Source organism: Triturus cristatus, chromosome 6 (assembly GCF_964204655.1).
Source record: "Triturus cristatus chromosome 6, aTriCri1.1, whole genome shotgun sequence".
NCBI lineage: Eukaryota > Metazoa > Chordata > Amphibia > Caudata > Salamandridae > Triturus > Triturus cristatus.
The window spans coordinates 1,241,695,063-1,241,715,562 of NC_140589.1; the positions used below are offsets into that span (position 1 = coordinate 1,241,695,063).

The 20,500-nt window shown below is 55.7% G+C and overlaps 1 protein-coding gene across 1 annotated transcript in view; it reads left to right on the plus strand.

Annotated features, from left to right (window-relative positions):
• Positions 1 to 20,500, plus strand: part of BIRC6 (baculoviral IAP repeat containing 6) — a 1,973,616-nt gene that overhangs the window by 1,606,656 nt on the left and 346,460 nt on the right. The window contains exon 61 of the mRNA XM_085609819.1: positions 9,156 to 9,352. Coding sequence (XP_085465945.1) covers positions 9,156 to 9,352 — 197 coding nt within the window. The remainder of the gene's footprint in view (positions 1 to 9,155; positions 9,353 to 20,500) is intronic.

Sequence of the window (20,500 nt, forward strand, 5' to 3'; positions counted from 1 at the left end):
GACGCCGCTCACTCGACCTCGGGTGACTTCCTCCTCGACCTCTGGTACTCTCTACGACCTCCGTCGGCGCCCTCTCTCGACCTCTGGCGGCTCCGGGTACGACGTCTGCTTTTCCAGGCAGCGCCGCTTCTCCACCTCGGGCTCCGGGTCTCTAGGCTTCTCGACGTCGGACTCCAGGAAAACCAATAATCAGGTCAGGACTTTGCTGTTCTTTGTTTCTAAGGCCTGTTCCTGCTGTCCAGGTCCTTAAGATGGTTTTTCTTGCTTCTTCCCACACAGGGCTCCAGGCTGGGCTCAGTCAGTAGGGACTAGTATCAAGGGTGGGTTTGTGGACCCCACTCCAGGCACAAGTTTCCACCCCTGCTGCCTCACTCCTTCCTCCTTCAGGTTTCTGCTGCTCTCTCTTCACCAGTCAGGTGCCAACTGCCAGCTCCAACTGCCAACTCTCTGTCTTAGCTTCCCAACATTCTAAACCGCCTCCAACTGTCACAGGGCTCCAGAATGTTGCAGAAGGTTCTAGTAGGTTCCAGTGGGTGCTGGTGATGTCACAGGTGGCCACCATTTTGTGCTCCAGGCCCTCAGACAGAAGTTCCAGGGGTAGCTAAAATGGCTCCCTGAATCTGCAGCAACACTAAAAAGTCTGGTGGTTCCCAAAAAGGAAAAATACCAACAGGGTTTGAGGCAAAAGTGGGACAAAATAAATAATGATGAGGAGGGACCACCCAAAGGGCTGACAGGTCTAACAGGCACACAAGGTGTTCCTTGCATAGTCCAGTTCAAACCGGCGCTGGGGCACTCCAGCCCCAGCTCTGGCGCGAAACTGGACAAAGGCAAGTGGGTGTAACCACCCCCTCCCAGGTCCCACCCATAAGGCGTGACCTAGCAGGTATCCCAGCCCCCCAGATTAGTATACGAGTGGGAGTTGGGCCTCAAGACTTTAGATTATCCTGAACCTGCAAAACTGAACAGAAACTCTGGACCTTCGACATTCGACGAAAGAAGAAGACTGAAGAATCTCCCTTGTAGCCAAGGAGTGGCTACCCTGTGCAAACAGGCACCATCAAGAGACTACCCTTTGCTTTGCCCACGTTCTACGAGGAACCGACTGCAGAGCCCGACCAGAGCCTTGACTTCCAGACTTCTCCGACCCTGATCCACATCGACAGCAAAGCTGAGATCCGTGGAGGCGACGAGCGACGTGGGACCGGCTACCTGGGAAAAGTGGCTAGTAACTTAAAGCGCAGCTTCTGAGGTACCCTCGAAGTTGTGCACCGGGGATTGAGAAGCCCCAACCCCAAGCACCATCTGCACCGAAGATCAGCCCCCCACACTCCACGAGTCCTGCGTGGGGCCCTTCTGCATTTTCCTGCTTGCCGCGTCTGTCCGGTTGCTTGCCCGCTGGCTAGTGGCCTTTGTGACGACACACCCTGAAATCTTCTGCGGTGGTTTGGCTCCTCCAGACTGGCTCCCGCTTCTCTGCAAAGAAGAAGCACCCCAGACCTTCCTGGTCTGCACCAGAAGCAAGTCCTCCGTTCTTCGTGGGTTCCGCTTGCCAAGGCTTGGTGAGTCCTAGTCCAACTTCGACGCCGCCGACAGCAAGAGCCTTCGTGGGACAGCTCGCCTCCTGGTCCTGGTCGTCCTCGACGCTTCCTGGTCCTCCTGGCTGCAGCGACAAGCTTCACCTTCACCTGCAATCTTCACGACATCGCCTGGTTCCTTCCTGGTTCCACGTGGTCACTGGCTAGTGACCTTGACTCTGTCCCTTCTGCTTGCAGGTTTCCTCTCTTCTTGATCCCAGCCTTGGGATCCACCGGACACTCTTCACTGACTGCCTGTCAGCATCTTTCTTCAGGCATCCATAGGAGTCGACGACGAAAACGACGCATCTTCACCCCTATGCACCCGCAGCCTGTGGGCTAGGTAACTTGGGTACTCCGGTGCTCATCAGGATAGTGACTATCCTAGTGTCTAGTTTTCAAGTCTCAACTTCCTAGCTACTCCGGAAGTGTCCTAAATCTACCGTTTTCTTAACTGTACTATTGCTAATGACTTTTACGCATTACGCGTGAGTGTTTCCACTCTGCACACGAATCCCGTGGGCCTCCCACTTCCTAACTAACGCTAGTGTAGTGTAGCCCCAGCGATTCCCTAGGCCTAGGCCTATTCTATTTCCGTGACAGTGGTTCTTATACCACTTACTTAGTATATGGTTTGCGTGGCCCCTAGGGCCTAACTGTATTACTTACCTGTGTGACTTAATGTATGCTTGAATAAGACTGTGTTGTACTTGCCTCTAATCTCATAAAGAGTGCTGAGGGTTTGACTAGAATAAATACACTTTATTTTATATATATATCTGTTGTGGTGTCCTTTCATTTGGTATTCAAGGGATTATATATGGTATCTGAAAGAAACACGTTAGTTAGATTCCTCACCTTAGAATATCCCCAGGCGTCAGACTGGATCCGGAAGATTTTTCGTCAGCAATACCCCTTGCGCGTCGCTAGGCGTCGTCTGCGGCTCCGCGTCCGTCGTCGGCGTCGTGCGCCGGGATGACGTCGTCGGAGTACTTAGACGCCGCCCTCGCGCGCTGACGTCAGTTCTTCTTTTTTCCGCGCCAGTAAGCGCAGATCCGGGAGAGCTACCCCTTTTAGTCTTTTTTGACTAACTCTTTTTGATCATTTTTGATCCCTGTCTGTCGACATCTGGTGCCGGTAGGATGCCTGGGTTCAAGGCTTGTGAAGACTGTCATCGACTGATGTCGGTGACCGATCACCACCGCCGGTGCCTCTATTGCTTAGGCCTCGACCACGACGCGGAGTCGTGCAACGACTGCCAGGCCCTGACTTCGAAGGCTAGGCGGGAGCGGTCCCGCAAGCTTCTCGAGCTTCGCCACTCGGCTCCGCGTCGTGCGCGATCCCGGTCCAGGAGGAGGTCCAAGGATCGCTCGCGGAGCCCTAGCCGACGCCACCATCGATCGTCGGGCTCCAAGTCGTCGGGTAAGTCCAAGCACTCAAAGAAGTCCAAGAGGCGACATCGCTCTTCGGACTCCCCTCGCCGGTCGCGCGACTCGGCCGAGGGTCCAAGTGGTTCCACCCCCGCGGCTCCGGCGGAGCCGCAGGTGCCGCGTCCGCCCCCATACCTTCCGGTCCCTGGGGCTGACGCGGCGCCGGCGGAGATCAGCGCCTTCCTCTCGGCCATGAGGAGCCTGGCCCCGCCGTCGACGCCCGCTGGCGCGCCTTCGGGCCCCGCGGGCTCGACTGGGCGACCTCGCGTGCCGGCGGCTCCGGCCCCGGCGCCGTCGACGACTCCGGTCTCGACGCCGCAGGTCCCCGCGGGGCCCATGCCTGGGCCCCAGTCGACGCCGGTTGACCTTGTCACTCCTCCACCGGCGCCGACGCCTGAACCACCGACGCCGTCACCGGCGCCGCCGACGCCGTCACCGGCGCCGCCGACGCCGACGCCTGTGACGCCGACGCCCCAGTTTAGCCCTCATCCGGACCCGACGCCGGCACGGCGTCCGCCGACGCCGCATCCGACGCCGCTAGAGACCTACCATCTCTACAGTCCGGTTCCGATCATTCCTCCTGTTTATCAGGAATCGGAAGAAGGGGGCGACTGGGAGGGGTTCGAGGACCCTCTGGCTGTTCAGTCACAGCTTTCTCAGGACTGGGCAGATGAACTGGGGGAGGCCAGCGGGCTGGACACCTCGCCAGACGCTGGATTCACTTCTCCTCCGACCGTGGCTTCGGAGGAGGGTGCAGCATTTTCTGTGGTGCTGCGCAAGGCGGCTGAGGCCCTTGGGCTCGAGTTGCCTGCCGTGGCTGTGAGGACCAACATCCTCACTGAGGTGCTTCAAACCTCAGCAAGCTCCACTGAGCCTCTGCTGCCGTTTAACGAGGCCCTCACTGACGTTCTGCAGGGCACCTGGTCCAAGCCCTCCACAGTTCCTCCTGTGGATAGGAACGTTGCCAGGCGCCACCGCCCTGCTCCGGGCGACCCCAGCTTCCTGTCCCAACACCCCACCCCCGAGAGTCTGGTTATCCAGGCCTCTACTTCCCAATCCTCCTTCCCGACCGCTCCGCCGGACCGGGATTCCAAGAGACTCGAGCAGTTTGGCAAGAAACTGTTCTCGTCCCTTAGTTTGGGCCTGCGGTCCTTAAATACCGCCTGTCTCTTGGACCGTTATTCCCATTCCCTGTGGGATACGGTGGAGGACGTGCTGCCCCTGTGTCCGGAGGAGGTCCGGCCACGTCTTTCCCAGGCTCTGGCCGATGGGAGGGATGCAGCACGGCACGCCATAAGATGTGGGCTTGACACCACGGACTCGCTAGGTCGGGCGATTTCCACCACGGTGGCGCTCCGCCGCCACGCCTGGATGCGGTCCACGTCATTTTCCGGGGATGTCCAGAACACCCTCATGGACATGCCCTTTGATGGCACTCGCCTGTTTGGTGAGAAGGCGGACAGTGCGCTGAACCGCTTTAAGGACTCCCGGGCTACGGCCAAGTCCTTGGGCCTCTCGGCTCCGCGGGCGCACACCTCCGCTTTTCGCCCCTTTCGTGGCCAAGGAAGGGGCGCCTCCTCACGTCCGCAGAGCCACCAGCCGCAGAACCAACCTGCGCGCGGTCGCGGACGTGGCTTCCGCCGTGGCGGAAATGGAGGCCGACGTGGTCAGCCCACATCCACCCCGGCAGCATCCGCCTCAAAGCCTTCCTAGTCCGAGCTTTCAGGCCCATACCACGCCAGTGGGCGGCAGAGTTCGCCATCACCTGCTCCACTGGCGGTCCATAACATCGGACAGGTGGGTGCTGCAAATCGTCCGAAGGGGCTACTCCCTCCCCTTCGAGACGACCCCTCCAGCCATGCCACCACAGCACCACCGTATCTCGGGGGATCATTTGGATCTTCTCCGCGAGGAAGTTTCGGCTCTCTTGGCCAAGGGGGCCGTCGAGCGCGTTCCGAGTCCAGAAGTAGGTCGTGGTTGTTATTCCCACTACTGTCTGGTTCCCAAGAAGGGCAAGGGGGGCCTGCGCCCTATCTTGGACCTCCGGAACGTCAATGCCTTCCTCCGAAAGGAAAGGTTCAAGATGCTCACGTTGGCTCAGGTTTTAGCTGCCCTAGACCCTGGAGACTGGATGGTAGCGTTGGACTTGCAGGACGCATATTTCCATATCCCCGTCCTGCCGGCCCACCGGCGTTACCTGCGGTTCACGGTGGGCCAAGAGCACTTTCAGTTTACCGTGCTCCCCTTCGGCCTCACCAGTGCCCCTCGGGTGTTCACGAAAGTGATGGCGGTGGTCGCAGCTCATCTGCGCAGATCAGGGGTCCCAGTCTTCCCCTATCTCGACGACTGGTTGTTGAAGGCGGGCTCGCCCCAGGCAGTCGTCTCCCACCTCCAGACTACGGCGGATCTCCTGCATTTGCTGGGGTTTTCCATCAACGTGCCGAAGTCACACTTGAGTCCCTCTCAGAAGCTCCTCTTCATCGGAGCGGTTCTCGATTCGGCGCAGTTCCGGGTCCATCCACCGGAACAGCGGGTCCGGGATATACAGGCCCTGATTCCCATCTTTCGGCCTCTATCCCGGGTTTCGGTCAGGCTAGTGTTGCGGCTTCTGGGGCTGATGGCCTCCTGCATCCTACTAGTGCATCACGCCAGGCGGCGCATGCGGGCTCTGCAGTGGGACCTGAAGTTTCAGTGGGCCCAGCATCACGGCAACCTGTCCGACCATGTCTTGATCTCGGAGGGCACTGCACAGCAGTTGCAGTGGTGGCTCACGGACCGCGAGTGGGTCAAGGGCAAGAGCCTCTCCCTTCCCCAACCGGAGCATGTCGTAGTGACGGATGCGTCCCTCCTGGGTTGGGGTGGCCATATGGGAGAGGCGGAGATCAGAGGCCTCTGGTCTCCGGCGGAGTCTCGTCTCCACATCAACCTGTTGGAGTTGAGAGCGATCCGGCTTGCACTGAAAGCCTTCCTTCCCTCTGTCAGGGGAAGTGTCGTGCAGGTGTTCACGGACAACACCACCGCCATGTGGTACTGCAACAAACAGGGCGGGGTGGGGTCGTGGACCCTTTGTCAGGAGGCTCTGCGCCTCTGGACATGGCTGGGACACCAGGGCGTCACCCTGGTGGTTCAACATCTGGCGGGCTCTCTGAACGCCAGAGCAGACGAACTCAGCCGCCGGTGCATGATGGATCACGAATGGCGTCTGAACTCCGAAGTGGTGCAAGGCCTCTTTCAGCAGTGGGGAGAGCCTTGGTTAGATCTATTCGCCACCGACGAGAACGCGCAATGTCAGCAGTTCTGCGCGTTGGAATTTCCAAGGCGGCACTCGCTCGGCGACGCTTTTCGTCACGAGTGGAGTTGCGGTCTGTTGTACGCCTTTCCGCCTATACCACTTCTGCCCAGAGTGCTGAAGAAGATCAGGCGCGACCGGGCCCAAGTCATCTTGGTGGCTCCGGATTGGGCACGAAGATACTGGTATCCCGAGCTACTCAGTCTGTTGACCGATCCCCCGATACGTCTGCCCCTTCGGGAGGATCTTCTGTCGCAGCAGCAGGGGACGGTCCTCCACCCGAACCTGTCCAGCCTCCACCTCCATGCGTGGAGATTGAGCGGCGGCAGTTGATGCCATTTGACTTGCCTCCTGAAGTCTGTGATATCATTCTGGCAGCCAGGCGTCCCTCCACAAAGTCGGTATACGCCTGCCGGTGGAACAAATTTGTGGCATGGTGCACAGCAAAGGCTGTGGATCCCCTTTCCGCCCCTCTTTCTGAGGTTCTCCTCTTCCTTCTTTCTCTGGCCCGGCAGGGCTCTGCCCTGGGCACCCTGAAAGGTTATCTTGCTGCCATCTCCGCCTTCTTGCGGCTTCCTGATCAGCCTTCTCTTTTCAAGTCCCCTGTGGTTACACGCTTTCTCAAAGGCATTACACACACGTTCCCTCCTGTCCCTTTTGTAATGCCTCAGTGGGACTTGAATCTGGTTTTGACATTCCTGATGTGCGCTCCCTTCGAGCCTCTTCACAATTGCCCTCTTCGTCTTCTAACTCTAAAGACTGCTTTTCTGGTAGCCATCACCTCGGCTAGACGGGTGAGTGAGCTCCAGGCTTTATCTTCAAAGCCTCCTTTTCTCTCTGTTCATCCGGACAAGGTTGTCCTTCGGCCTCGTCCCTCTTTTCTTCCTAAAGTGGTGACTCCATTTCACCTTGGGCAGTCTGTCACCTTGCCCACCTTCTTTCCGCCTCCGCATCCTTCCAAAGAGGAAGAGAGGCTCCACCGTCTGGACCCAAAACGTGCGCTCTCCTTCTATCTGGACCGCACAAAACAGTTCCGGGTGGACGACCAGCTTTTTGTTGGGTACGTGGGCGCTAAGAAGGGGAAGGCTGTGCACAAACGAACCATCTCTCGGTGGGTCGTTTTGTGTATAAAAATCTGCTATTCCTTGGCTAAAAAGGACCCTCCTGTTGGGCTGCGCGCCCATTCTACTCGGGCCACGGCGGCTACTACTGCCTTGGGACGGGGAGTCCCTTTGCAGGACATCTGTCAGGCGGCGACGTGGGCTTCTCTACACACGTTTGCCAGGCATTATTGCCTTGACAGCCAAGTCCGGAGGGATGGCTTCTTTGGCCGTTCTGTCCTCCAGGACTTTCTGGTGTGATCTTGGTTCGCAGACCCACCACCGGGGATGGTATTGCTTGGGTATCTATTCTAAGGTGAGGAATCTAACTAACGTGTTTCTTTCAGATGAACAAGTTACTAACCTTCGGTAACGATGTATCTGTAAGAAACATTAGTTAGTTAGATTCCTCACCGACCCTCCCATCCTCCCCGTTCTGCGAACTGACATCTAGGGTTAAGGTTGTCCTTTCAGGCCCCTAGATTTTATTTTTGGCACCAGTGTCGGTCTTTGCATGGCTCTGCGTTCCTGGCGCGGAAGGCTATGTACAAGAACTGACGTCAGCGCGCGAGGGCGGCGTCTAAGTACTCCGACGACGTCATCCCGGCGCACGACGCCGACGACGGACGCGGAGCCGCAGACGACGCCTAGCGACGCGCAAGGGGTATTGCTGACGAAAAATCTTCCGGATCCAGTCTGACGCCTGGGGATATTCTAAGGTGAGGAATCTAACTAACTAATGTTTCTTACAGATACATCGTTACCGAAGGTTAGTAACTTGTTCATCACAGCTGGCTTCACATGCCATTCAGAGTTTAGCCTAAGACTGCTCTTGTCCATGCTACCACTAGGATAGCTGGTCTATAAGGTTGACTTTACAACCAATCACCATAAGGGTATTTGGACTGATATAAGGTGTACACTAGAACTAGTGACATCATACATCAGGCCAACTTCTCACACCGGTTACTTCCTTTGAAGTCTGCTTGGCTATATTTATGAACTAGTGTGTTACATAGTTGCTTCGGGCTGTTTGGCAGAAGGAAGGAGACCGCACAAATAAATAGAGGTAAATGGAAGATGTCAGTGTAGTGCTGTGCATCACGTTATTAGACGTGGTTGTGAGTCTGTGTAATGTAAGAGGCAGATTGCTTAGAAGACAAAAACGTTGCCATTAAATGGCCCAGTCTTAAGGCGTAATATGACAATATACACGGCCACACAGTGGCTCGAAATGGTGAAGGTTAAGTATATCTAGATAAATTTGCCTAGTTGTAGTAAAACAAGGTATTTCACCATGCCAACTATAAATCCTCGTTGTCCATTTGTCGCTAAAGGTCTGAGCAAAGACTGCTCTCTTAACATGCCTTGCAGTTGTGCAGCTTAATACGTAGTCCTCTATTAATAGCTTCAGAAATTTAGAAGAACTGAAGCGGTCTCCTGTACAAACAACATAGTGATGGAAAAATGCTTGTATTGATCTTTGACACTGGTGATTGAGGCCATAACGTTGAAATAAAAACAGAGCCTCAGACACCAATACCAGTTGGCATTTGTGGTATTTCGGGCTTCTCATAACGTTTTAGGAATCACTGCAGAGTCCATAAAAGCTGCTGTTTTCAGTCAATTTAATTCCTTCAGAACTTAATTCTGATATTACATTAACTTAATTTTTTGGTGCCATAACCACTACATAGTTATTTTATTTTTATGTTAACCTACACAAGAGTAAATAGTTTGTTTGGCTTTGTTCTTGTAGAACACTTGGATCTTTTAGGAGCATGCCCTGAAGACGAAACAATAAGCCCTAGTGAGGAGTGCTTGGATGGAACCGTCGACGACTCCTTTGTACAGACATGCCCAATTCAGTCACCGTTACAAGTTTTTGCCGGAATAGGAGGCCTGGCCCTTATAGCCGAACGACTTCCAATGCTTTATCCAGAGGTTATTCAACAAGTAAGTCTAGCTATCTGTGGGGTAGGACTTGCCCCCATGGCATCTATGTATGTTAATGTAGAGCTTAAATAAACCACCCTTCAGTGAAAAGGAATAATGCATTATATCTTTGTGATTTTAATACTATTGTTACTGTATTATTGTTCCACTACTGCTGCTGCACTACTGTTTAATCTACCACATATTCTACTCAGAGAATATCATCTAATCATGTCACCTACATTATACTCCTAAATGCAAACCAGAGAGAAAATCCGCTTTAATCAAAAGTGTCACTTCCTAGCAAAGTATTTTATTATTCTGACCTTTTTCTTGAAATCAAAAAAGTACTAGAGTCTGCAGCTTTTACATGATCCTTTTAAAAAAAAATCATATTCATCAAATGGTTTGAGTATACTTCTTTGTGTATGTGTGTGCTTTTTATGTTTACATTTTCGTAACAAACATCTTTTGCTCCACTCTAGTTTAAAATGGGTAAACCATCAAAATTATTGGTATTCTTCAAATTGACCAAGATTGAAAAATGTTGATAATGTGGATACAGAGCAAAGAAATGTCTTTGTCCAGTGTTTAGTTTTTATTCAAGAACCTACAACTCTGGAAATAGTGTAATATCTTGTTCAGCAAAGGCTGGGTATTTAACTGCACATCATATTTGAAGTAAACAGTATTTGTTTAAAATAAAATTCAGGAATTAACGTTGCACTGGCCACAATTTTAGCTGCAATATTTATATATGCTTTTTATAATATATTTTTTTGAATGCATAGCAATCCCATTTCTTTTTTTAATATTGTTTGATTTACTATTGTTCAATAGTTTTGGGGACATTTAGCACTATTGTAAACTATCTATCTGTCCAATAGAGCAGTTTAATGTTCTTCACTGCAACAGTCTGTTTTTACCACATTCAGTAGCACTCACCATCAGTGTTCCTCTGAACAAATGTTAACTGGTTGAACTGGCAGTGATTTATATTCTATGGTCCCCAGACTGGTGCCCAGGAACATACAGACATTGCTGAACTCAGCAGTGTGCATGATTACTAGAGACACTGTAGTTTGACGTGTTTGTAAAGTGGTTGAAATGGTCTAGGCAGTTCCTTTCCACCGTTCAAAAAGTTCCCTATGGTGCGCTGTTGCTCCTCGGTCTTACCTATTAGATTGGGATGCCCGGATTAATGAACGTCTACCATGAACAGTCTGATAATAACATAAAAAAGGCTTGGGTAAGCTTTATATACAAAACATTTTCAGCCTCTGCTGTAAAATCAGAACATGATATATGAACGGCTGCATGGTGTTTGATTTAGGGATCTGAAAGAAACACGTTAGTTATAGATTCCTTACCTTAGAATTGCCCCCAGGCGTCAGACTGGATCCGGAAAGATTTTTCGTTAGCAGTACCTCTGCGTGTCGGAAGGTGGCGTCGGTCGGCTCCGCATTCGTCATCTGCGTCGTGGTTGCCGGGATGGCGTCGCGGCAGCGTCGCTGACGTCAGTTCTTTCTTTTTCCGCACCAGCCAGCACAGCTCCGGGAAGAGTGGTACCTCAGTAATTTTTTGACTATGTTTTTCTCGACTTTTGTCGACGTCTTGTTTCGAGTCTCTGACTCCGAACAGGTGCACGAGGGATGCCCGGTTTTAAGGCCTGCGGTTCCTGTACCCAATTGATGTCGGTGACGGATCCAGACCGCGTGTGCCTCTTTTGCCTGGAGCGCAACCACGCCCCAAGTTTTGCTCCGACTGCCAGTAGTTGAAGCCAAAGGCTTTGTGGGAGCGGTCCCGAAAGCTGCTTGAACGACGGCAGTCGGCTCCGCGCCGTTCGAGGTCCCGGTCGAGGGACTGCTCGCGGAGTCACCATCGGTCCGGCTCGAAGTCATCGAAGTCTTCGTACTCTGGGTCGGGTAAGTAGAAGCATAAGAAGAAGTCGAAGAAACAGCGTCGCTCTTCGCCTTCCCCTCGTCGGTCGGCCAACTTGTAGAGGAGCGCAGGTGGTGCCACTCCCGTGGTTCTGCGCGCGGAGCCTGAAGGGTCGACTCGGAGCTTCCCTCCCTTTCTGGGACCCGGAGCGACCCCCGCCCAGCTTCGTACGTTCTACTAGGCGATGCATGCTATCTTTTGGCGGACCGACCCCGCCCGCGGGCCCCGCAGAATCGGTTGGGGGGCCTAGGTCTTCGCTGCCGGCTTTTCTGGCCCCGGCGCTGCAGGCCCCTCTTGGATCCAGGCCATGATTTCAACGGCACCACTACTGTGCCCGACTGGCTTCGACCCCAGCCTCCTTCTTGTCGTGGACACGGCGCCGGACTGTCGTCGATCGGTGCCGGATGGGGTTTTCGTGCCCCTGTTCACTTCTGGGGCCCTTTCCAACCACAGTGGCAGCCAGAGGATGATGAGGAGGACTGGGAGGGGTCAGGTGACCCTTTAATTGACCAGCTAGGGTCTGAAAAGGACTGGTGAGAGGAACTGGGGAATGCCAGTGGTCTTGACACTTCATCCAACCTTGGCATGTTGTCTCCTCCTACCGTGGCCACGAAGGAGGGAGCGTCATACACTTTGGTGTTGCGTAGGGCGGCCGAGGCTCTCAACCTCGAGCTTCCTACGGTGGTGGTCAGGACTAACCTCCTGACGGAGGTGCTTCAGCCGGCGGCGAGCTCTTCGGAGCCCCTGCCCCAATTTAATGAGGCCCTCACTGACATCCTTTTGGGCACCTGGTCCAGGCCCAACACGGGGGCTCCCCTGGACCGGATGATCGCCGGACGCCACTGCCCAGTTCCTGGCGACCCCACTTTCCTCTCCCAACACCCCACCCCGGAGAGCTTGGTGGTCCAAGCCTCCGCTTCCAAACGCGCCTTCCCTACCACTCAACCGGAAAGGGAATCCAAGAAGCTGGATCATCTTGGGAAGAAGATTTTCTCTTCCGCCAGCTTAGGACTGGGGTCAGTAAACACCCTATGTCTGTTGGGTCGTTATTCGCACTCGTCGTGGAATACGGTGGTGCAAGTGCTGCCTCAGTGTCCGGAGGAGATCCGGGCAGTGCTCTGCCAGGCTGTTGCCGCCGGGAGAGATGCAGCTAAGTTTACGATCCGTTGTGGGCTGGACACCACCGACTCTCTGGGCAGGACTATTTCAACATCGGTATCACTTCGTCGCTATGCCTGGATGAGGTCCACTGGCTTTTCAGAGGATGTCCAGGACACCTTGATGGACATGCCCTTTGATGGCTGTCGCCTTTTTGGCGACAAAGCAGACAATGCCCTAGAGTGCTTCAAGGACTCGCGGGCTACGGCCAAGTCCTTGGGCCTCTCCTCCCGTCTGGCGCAGCCTGCTTTTCGCCCCTTTCGTGGCTACGAAAGGGATGCCCCGCTACGTCCCACCCAGGGCCGCAGCAAGGTACCCAACCTTCGCGCAGCCGGGGATGTGGGAACCAGCATCGTGGTTCGGGGGGGCCAGCGGGCGGGCCAGTCCAACAACCCCCCCTCTGCAGCAGCCTCCTAGTCTGACCTTTCAGGCCCATCAAACGCAAGTGGGCGGCAGGATTCACCATGTCATCACCTCCCCCACTTGCGCACCATCACTTCGGACAGGTGGGTTTTTGCAGATAGCCCGAAGGGGCTACTCCCTTCCCTTTGAGACTACCCTTCCAGCCATGCCACCTCGTTACCACCGCATGTCGGAGGATCATCTGGCACTTCTCCAGCAGGAAGTTACGGCTCTCTTGGCCAAGGGAGCCATCAAGCACATTCCTGTCCCAGAAGCAGGTCGTGGTTGCTACTCCCACTACTTTCTGGTTCCCAAGAAGGACAAGGACCTGCGTCCTATCTTGGATCTCAGGGATGTCAATCGCATCCTCCGGAAGGAGAAGTTCAAAATGTTGACGCTTGCTCAGGTCATGTCTGCCCTCGACCCGCAAGACTGGATGGTAGTGTTGGACTTGCAGGACGCTTATTTCCACAATCCCGTCCTGCCAGCCCACCAGAGTTACCTGCGGTTCTCGGTAGGCCACGGGCATTTTCAATTTACCGTGCTCCTCTTTGGCCTTACCAGCGCCTCTCGGGTGTTCATGAAAGTGATGGCGGTGGTCGCAACTCATCTGCTCAGATCAGGGTTTCAGTCTTCCCCTATCTCGACGACTGGCTGTTGAAGGCCGGCTCGCCCCAGACAGTCGTCTCCCACTTCCAGACTACGGCCAACCTCCTGCATCAGCTGGGGTTCTCCATCAATGTGCCAAAGTCGCACCTGATTCCCTCTCAGTAGCTCCTCTTCATCAGAGCGGTTCTGGACATGGCGGAGTTTTGGGTCTATCCTCCCGAACAGCGAGTTCTGGACATTCGGGCTATGATTCCGAGCTTTCAACCCTTGTCCTGAGTTTCGGTCAGAATGACCCTGAGGCTGCTGGGCCTCATGCATCCTGCTGATCAATCATGCCAGGTGGCATATGTGGGCTCTACAGTGGGACCTGAAGTTCCAGTGGACACAGCATCGGGGGAATCTGTCCGACTACGAATCTCGGAGAGCACTGCTCAACAACTGCAGTGGTGGCTCACAAACCAGGATTGGGTCAGTGGCAGATCCCTCTCCTTTCCCCAACCTTACCACACTCTGGTGACGGATGCCTCCCTTCTGGGACGGGGCGGCCACATGGGAGAGGCGGAATCAGAGGCCTCTGGTCTCCGGTGGAGTCCGGGCTTCACATCAACTTCCTGGAGCTCTGAGCTATTCATCTTGCACTGAAGGCATTCCTTCCCTCTGTCCGGGGAAGAGTGGTACAGGTGTTCATGGACAACACCACCGCCATGTGGTATTGCAACAAACAGGGCGGGGTTGGATCGTGGACCCTATGTCAGGAGGCCCTGCGCCTCTGGACATGGCTGGAACATCAAGGCATTTCCTTGGTAGTTCAACACCTGGCAGCTTCTCTGAACGCCGGGGCGGACAAACTCAGCCGCAGGTGCATGATGGATCACGAATGGCGTCTTCACTCAGAGGTGGTGCAAAGTCTCTTTCAATGGTGGGGAGAACCTTGGTTAGATCTATTCGCCACCGAAGAGAACGCGCAATGTCAGCAATTCTGCACGTTGGAATTTCCAAGGCGGCACTCGCTAGGCGACGCTTTTCGTCGCGAGTGGAGTTGCGGTCTGTTGTACGCCTTTCGCCTATTCCACTTCTGCCCAGAGTGCTGAAGAAGATCAGGCGCGACCGGGCCCAAGTCATTCTTGTGGCTCCAGATTGGGCACGAAGAGTCTGGTATCCCAAGCTGCTCAACATGGCCATCGATCCTCCAACCAGACTGCCTCTTCTGGAGGATTTTCTGTCGCACCAGCAGGGGACGGTCCTCCACCCGAACCTGTCCAGTCTCCACCTCGTTGCGCAGATATTGAGCGGCTGCAGTTGACATCTTTCGACCTGCCTCCTGAAGTCTTATGCGCTGGCGGTATTTGTTCAGGGCGTTCCTGTAGTTGTTCTGGTCTTCAGTGGTTTTCCTGTTCAGCCAGATTCTCTCATGGCGTCTGCAGGAACGCCTGGCTTCTTGGAGGTCGATGGTGAACCAGGCGGCCTTCAGGGGGCATTGTTTGCCGGGGTGGCGGAGGGGTGCGAGCTTGTCTGCGCAGCTGGAGATCCAGCGGTGAAGTTGTTTGGCTGCGGAATTGGCGTTAGTTGTGGCGGAGGGGGGGTGGTGGAGTAGGGTAGTGTTGAGGTGTTCCTCTGTAATCTTGCTCCAGTTCCTTCGTGGTGAGCGTGGGCGGGTTTGGGTTGCGGTGGTGGTGTTGAAGGTAAGTGTACGCAGTGGTGGTCTGTCCAGAGTGTCTGTGTGGTGTGGCTGAAGTGGATGTTTGTCCCTCTTGCGAAGATGGGGTCGAGGGTGTGTCCAGCTCTGTGGGTGGGGGTGGTGACAAGCTGCTTCAGTCAGAGGTTTGCGAGGTTGTCAAGGAGGGCAGTAGAGTCAAGGTCACAGTGGTTGTCGAGGTTTAAGTTCAGGTCTCCGATGAGGATGTAGTCCGTTGAGGTGATGGCGTGGGGTGCGATGAGGTCGGCAATGGTGGTTGCTTAAAGGGCGGGAGGTCCGGCAGGGTCTGTAGGCGAGGGTGCCGTGCAGTGTGGTCCTGGTGCTGGTCTGGATCTGGAAGTGGAGGTGTTCTGTGTTGGAGAGGGGCTCGTTGTGTGCTGGTAAGCATAACCGGCACATTCAGTGGCTTATGTATCTGAAAGAAACACGTTAGTTAGATTCCTCACCTTAGAATATCCCCAGGCATCAGGCTGGATCTGGGAAAGATTTTTCGTCAGCAATACCCCTTGCGTGTCGTCTGCGGCTCCGCGTCCGTCACCGGCGCCGTGCGCCGGAACGACGTCGTCGGAGCACCCAGACGCCGCCCTCGCGTGCTGAAGTCAGTTCTACTTTTTTCCGCGCCAAACAGCGCCGATCCGGGAAGAGCTTACCCCTTAGTCACTTTTTGACAAGACTTTTTGACTCTTTTTTGGTCTTCTGTCGACTCGACTCTGGTGCCGGTAGGATGCCTGGTTTTAAGGTGTGTGACTCCTGTCATCGACTGATGTCGGTGACGGACCACCATCGCTGGTGCCTTTACTGCCTAGGGGCTGACCATGATGCGGAGTCGTGCCTCGACTGTCAGGCCTTGAACTCGAAGGCTAGGTGGGAGCGGTCCCGTAAGCTTCTCGAGCTTCGGCACTCGTCTCTGTGCCGTTCCCGGTCCAGGAGGAGGTCCAAGGACCGGTCACGGAGCCGCAGCCACCATCATCGCTCGTCGGGTTCGAAGTCTTCGGGTAAGTCGAAGCACTCAAAGAAGTCCAAGAGGCGACACCGCTCTTCGGACTCCCCTTGCCGGTCGCGCGACTCGGTCGAGGGTCAGGGTGGTCCCACCCCCGCGGCTCCGTCAGTCTCCATACCCGCCGGTCCCTGGGACTAACGCGACTCCGGCGGAGATCAGTGCCTTCCTCTCGGCCATGAGGGGCCTGGCTCTGCCGTCGACGCCTGCCGGCGCGCCTTCGGGCCCCGCGGGCTCGACTGGGCGACCTCGCGAGCCGGCGGCTCCGGCGCCGTTGACGACTTCGGTCCCGACGCCGCAGGTCCCCGAGGGATCCAGGCCTGGATCTCTGCCAGCACCGGTCGACCTCACGACGATTTATCACAGGACTGGGCAGACGGACTGGGGGATGCCAGTGGTCTGGACACCTCCCCGGACGCTGGTTTCATCTCTCCTCCGACTGTGGCCTCGGAGGAAGGCGCAGCTTTTTCAGTGGTGCTGCGCAAGGCGGCCAACACCCTTGGGCTGGAGTTGCCTGCTGTGGCCGTGAGGACTAACATCCTCACAGAAGTGCTTCAACCGTCAGCAAGCTCCACAGAGCCTCTGCTGCAGTTCAATGACGCACTAATAGACGTTCTGCAGGGCACCTGGTCCAAGCCCTCCACAGTACCTCCTGTGGATCGGAACGTGGCCCGGCGCCACCGCCCTGCTCCGGGCGACCCCAGTTTTCTGTCCCAACACCCCACCCCTGAGAGTCTGGTTATCCAGGCCTCGACTTCCCAATCCTCCTTCCCGTCCGCTCCTCCGGATCGGGAATCCAAGAGGCTGGAACGGTTCGGAAAGAAGCTGTTCTCTTCCCTGAGTTTGGGACTGTGGTCCTTGAATACCGCTTGCCTCTTGGACCGTTATTCCCACTCTCTGTGGGATACGGTGGAGGATGTGCTGCCCCTGTGTCTGGAGGAGGCCCGGTCACGGCTCACCCAGGCGCTTGCTGACAGGCGAGATGCAGCACGCCATGCCATACGGTGTGGACTAGACACCACGGACTCACTGGGTAGGGCGATTTCGACCACGGTCGCCACGCCTGGCTACGGTCCACGTCTTTCTCGGGGGATGTCCAGAGTACCCTCATGGACATGCCCTTTGATGGCACTCGCCTCTTTGGCGAGAAGGCGGATAGTGCGCTGGCTCGTTTCAAGGGCTCCCGGGCTATGGCCAAGTCCTTGGGTCTCTCGGCCCCGCGGCCGCAAACTTCCGCCTTTCGTGGCCAAGGAAGGGGCGCCTCCTCACGTCCGCCTAGCCACCGGCCGCAGAACCAACCTGCACGCGGTCGCGAACGTGGATTCCGCCGAGGCGGTACTGGAGGACAACGTGCCGGTCAGTCCACATCCACCCCGGCAGCATCCGCCTCAAAGCCCTCCTAGTCCGAGCTTTCAGGCCCATTCCACGCCAGTGGGAAGCACAGTTCGCCATAACCTGCTCCACTGGCGTTCCATCACGTCGTACAGGTGGGTGCTGCAAATCGTCCGAAGGGGCTACTCCCTCCCCTTCGAGACGACCCCTCCAGCCATGCCACCGCAGTACCACCGTATGTCGGGGGATCACTTGAATCTTCTGTGGGAGGAAGTTACGGCCCTCTTGGCCAAAGAGGCCGTCGAGCGCGATCCTGGTCCAGAAGTAGGTTGTGGTTGCTATTCCCACTACTTTCTGGTTCCCAAGAAGGGCAAAGGGGGCCTACGCCCTATCTTGGACCTCAGGAGCGTCAACACCTTCCTCCGGAAGGAGAGGTTCAAGATGCTCACCTTAGCTCAGGTTCTGGCTGCCCTAGACCCTGGAGACTGGATGGTAGCGTTGGACTTGCAGGACGCTTATTTTCACATCCCCGTCCTGCCGGCCCACCGGCGTTACCTGCGGTTCACGGTGGGTCAAGAGCAGTTTCAGTTCACCGTGCTCCCCTTTGGCCTCACCAGTGCCCCTCGGGTGTTCACGAAGGTGATGGCGGTGGTCGCAGCTCATCTGCGCAGATCAGGGGTTCCAGTCTTCCCCTATCTCGACGACTGGCTGTTGAAGGCAGGCTCGCCCCAGCAAGTAGTCTCCCACCTCCAGACTACGGCCGACCTCCTGCATTTGCTGGGGTTCTCCATCAACGTGCCGAAGTCGCATCCGAGTCCCTCCCAGAAGCTCCTTTTCATCGGGGCGGTTCTGGACTCGGCGCAGTTCCGGGCTTATCCTCCGGAGCAGCGGGTCGGTGATATTCAGGCTCTGATTCCCATCTTTCAGCCTCAATCCCGGGTTTCGGTCAGAGTGGTGCTGCGGCTTCTGGGTCTGATGGCCTCCTGCATCCTGTTGGTGCATCACGCCAGGTGGCGAATGCGGGCTCTGCAGTGGGACCTGAAGTTTCAGTGGGCCCAGCATCGGGGCAACCTGTCCGACCATGTCTTGATCTCGGAGGGCACTGCAAAACAGTTGCAGTGGTGGCTCACGCACCGCAGTTGGGTCAGCGGCAGATCCCTCTCCCTACCCCACCCGGAGCACGTATTGGTGACGGATGGGTCCCTCCTGGGATGAGGGGGCCACATGGGGGAGGCGGAGATCAGAGGACTCTGGTCTCTGGCGGAGGCTCTGCTCCATATCAACCTCTTGGAGCTGAGAGCGATCCGGCTTGCACTGAAGGCATTCCTTCCCGTTGTCCGGGGAAGTGTAGTGCATTTGTTCACGGACAACACCACCGCCATGTGGTATTGCAACAAACAGGGCGGGGTGGAGTCGTGGACCCTTTGTCAGGAGGCTCTGCACCTCTGGACATGGCTGGAACATCAGGGCATCACCCTGGTGGTTCAACATCTGGCGGGCTCTCTGAACGCCAGAGCAGACAAACTCAGCCGCCGGTGCATGATGGATCACGAATGGCATCTCAACTCGGACGTGGCGCAAGGCCTCTTTCGGCAGTGGGGAGAGCCTTGGTTAGATCTATTCGCCACAGAAGAGAACGTGCAATGTCAGCAGTTCTGCGCGTTGGAGTTTCCAAGGCGGCACTCGCTCGGGGACGCTTTTCGTCGCGAGTGGAGTTGCGGTCTGTTGTACGCCTTTCCGCCTATACCACTTCTTCCCAGAGTGCTGAAGAAGATCAGGCGCGACCGGGCCGAAGTCATCTTAGTGGCTCCGGATTGGGCACGAAGGTACTGGTATCCCGAGCTACTCAGTATGTCAATCGATCCCCCGAGATGACTGCCTCTTCGGGAGGACCTTCTGTCGCAGCAGCAGGGGACGGTCCTCCACCCGAATCTGTCCAGTCTCCACCTCCATGCGTGGAGATTGAGCGGCGACAGTTGATGCCATTTGACTTACCTCCTGAAGTCTGTGACGTTTTTCTGGCAGCCAGGCGTCCCTCCACAAAAACGGTATACGCCTGCAGGTGGAACAAATTTGTGGCATGGTGCACAGCAAAGGCTGTGGATCCCCTTTACGCCCCTCTTTCTGAGGTTCTTCTCTTTCTGGCCCAGCAGGGCTCTGCTCTGGGCACGCTTAAAGGTTATCTTTCAGCTATCTCTGCTTTCTTACAGCTTCCTGAAGAGCCTTCTCTTTTCAAATCCCCTGTTGTTTCTCGTTTTCTTAAGGGCATTACTCACATGTTTCCTCCTGTCCCCTTCGTAATGCCTCAGTGGGATTTTAATCTAGTCTTGACTTTTCTGATGTGCGCTCCCTTTGAGCCTCTTCACAATTGTCCCATTCGTCTTCTGACTCTTAAGACTGCTTTCCTGGTAGCTATCACCTCGGCTAGACGGGTGAGTGAGCTCCAGGCTTTATCGTCTAAGCCTCCTTTTCTTTCTGTTCATCCGGACAAGGTTGTCCTCCGGACTTGTCCTTCCTTTCTTCCGAAAGTGGTAACTCCCTTTCACATCGGGCAATCTGTCACGTTGCCCACCTTCTTTCCGCCTCCGCATCCTTCGAAAGAGGAAGAGAGGCTCCACCGTCTGGACCCAAAACCGGCGCTGTCCTTTTATTTGGACCGCACCAAACAGTTCCGGGTGGAGGACCAGCTTTTTGTTGGATACGTGGATGCTAAGAAGGGAAGGGCAGTACTCAAGCGGACCATCTCGCGGTGGGTCGTAATGTGTTTAAAGGCTTGTTCCTTGGCTAAAAAGGACCCTCCTGTAGGGCTGAGAGCCCATTCCACCCGGGCCACAGTGGCGACTACTGCCCTGGGACGGGGAGTTCCTTTGCAGGACATCTGCCAGGCAGCAACGTGGGCCTCGCTGCACACGTTTGGCAAGCATTATTGCCTGGACAGCCAAGTTCGGAGAGATGGCTTCTTTGGCCGTTCTGTTCTCCAGGACCTTCTGGTGTGATCTTGGTTCGCAGACCCACCACCGGGGTTGGTATTGCT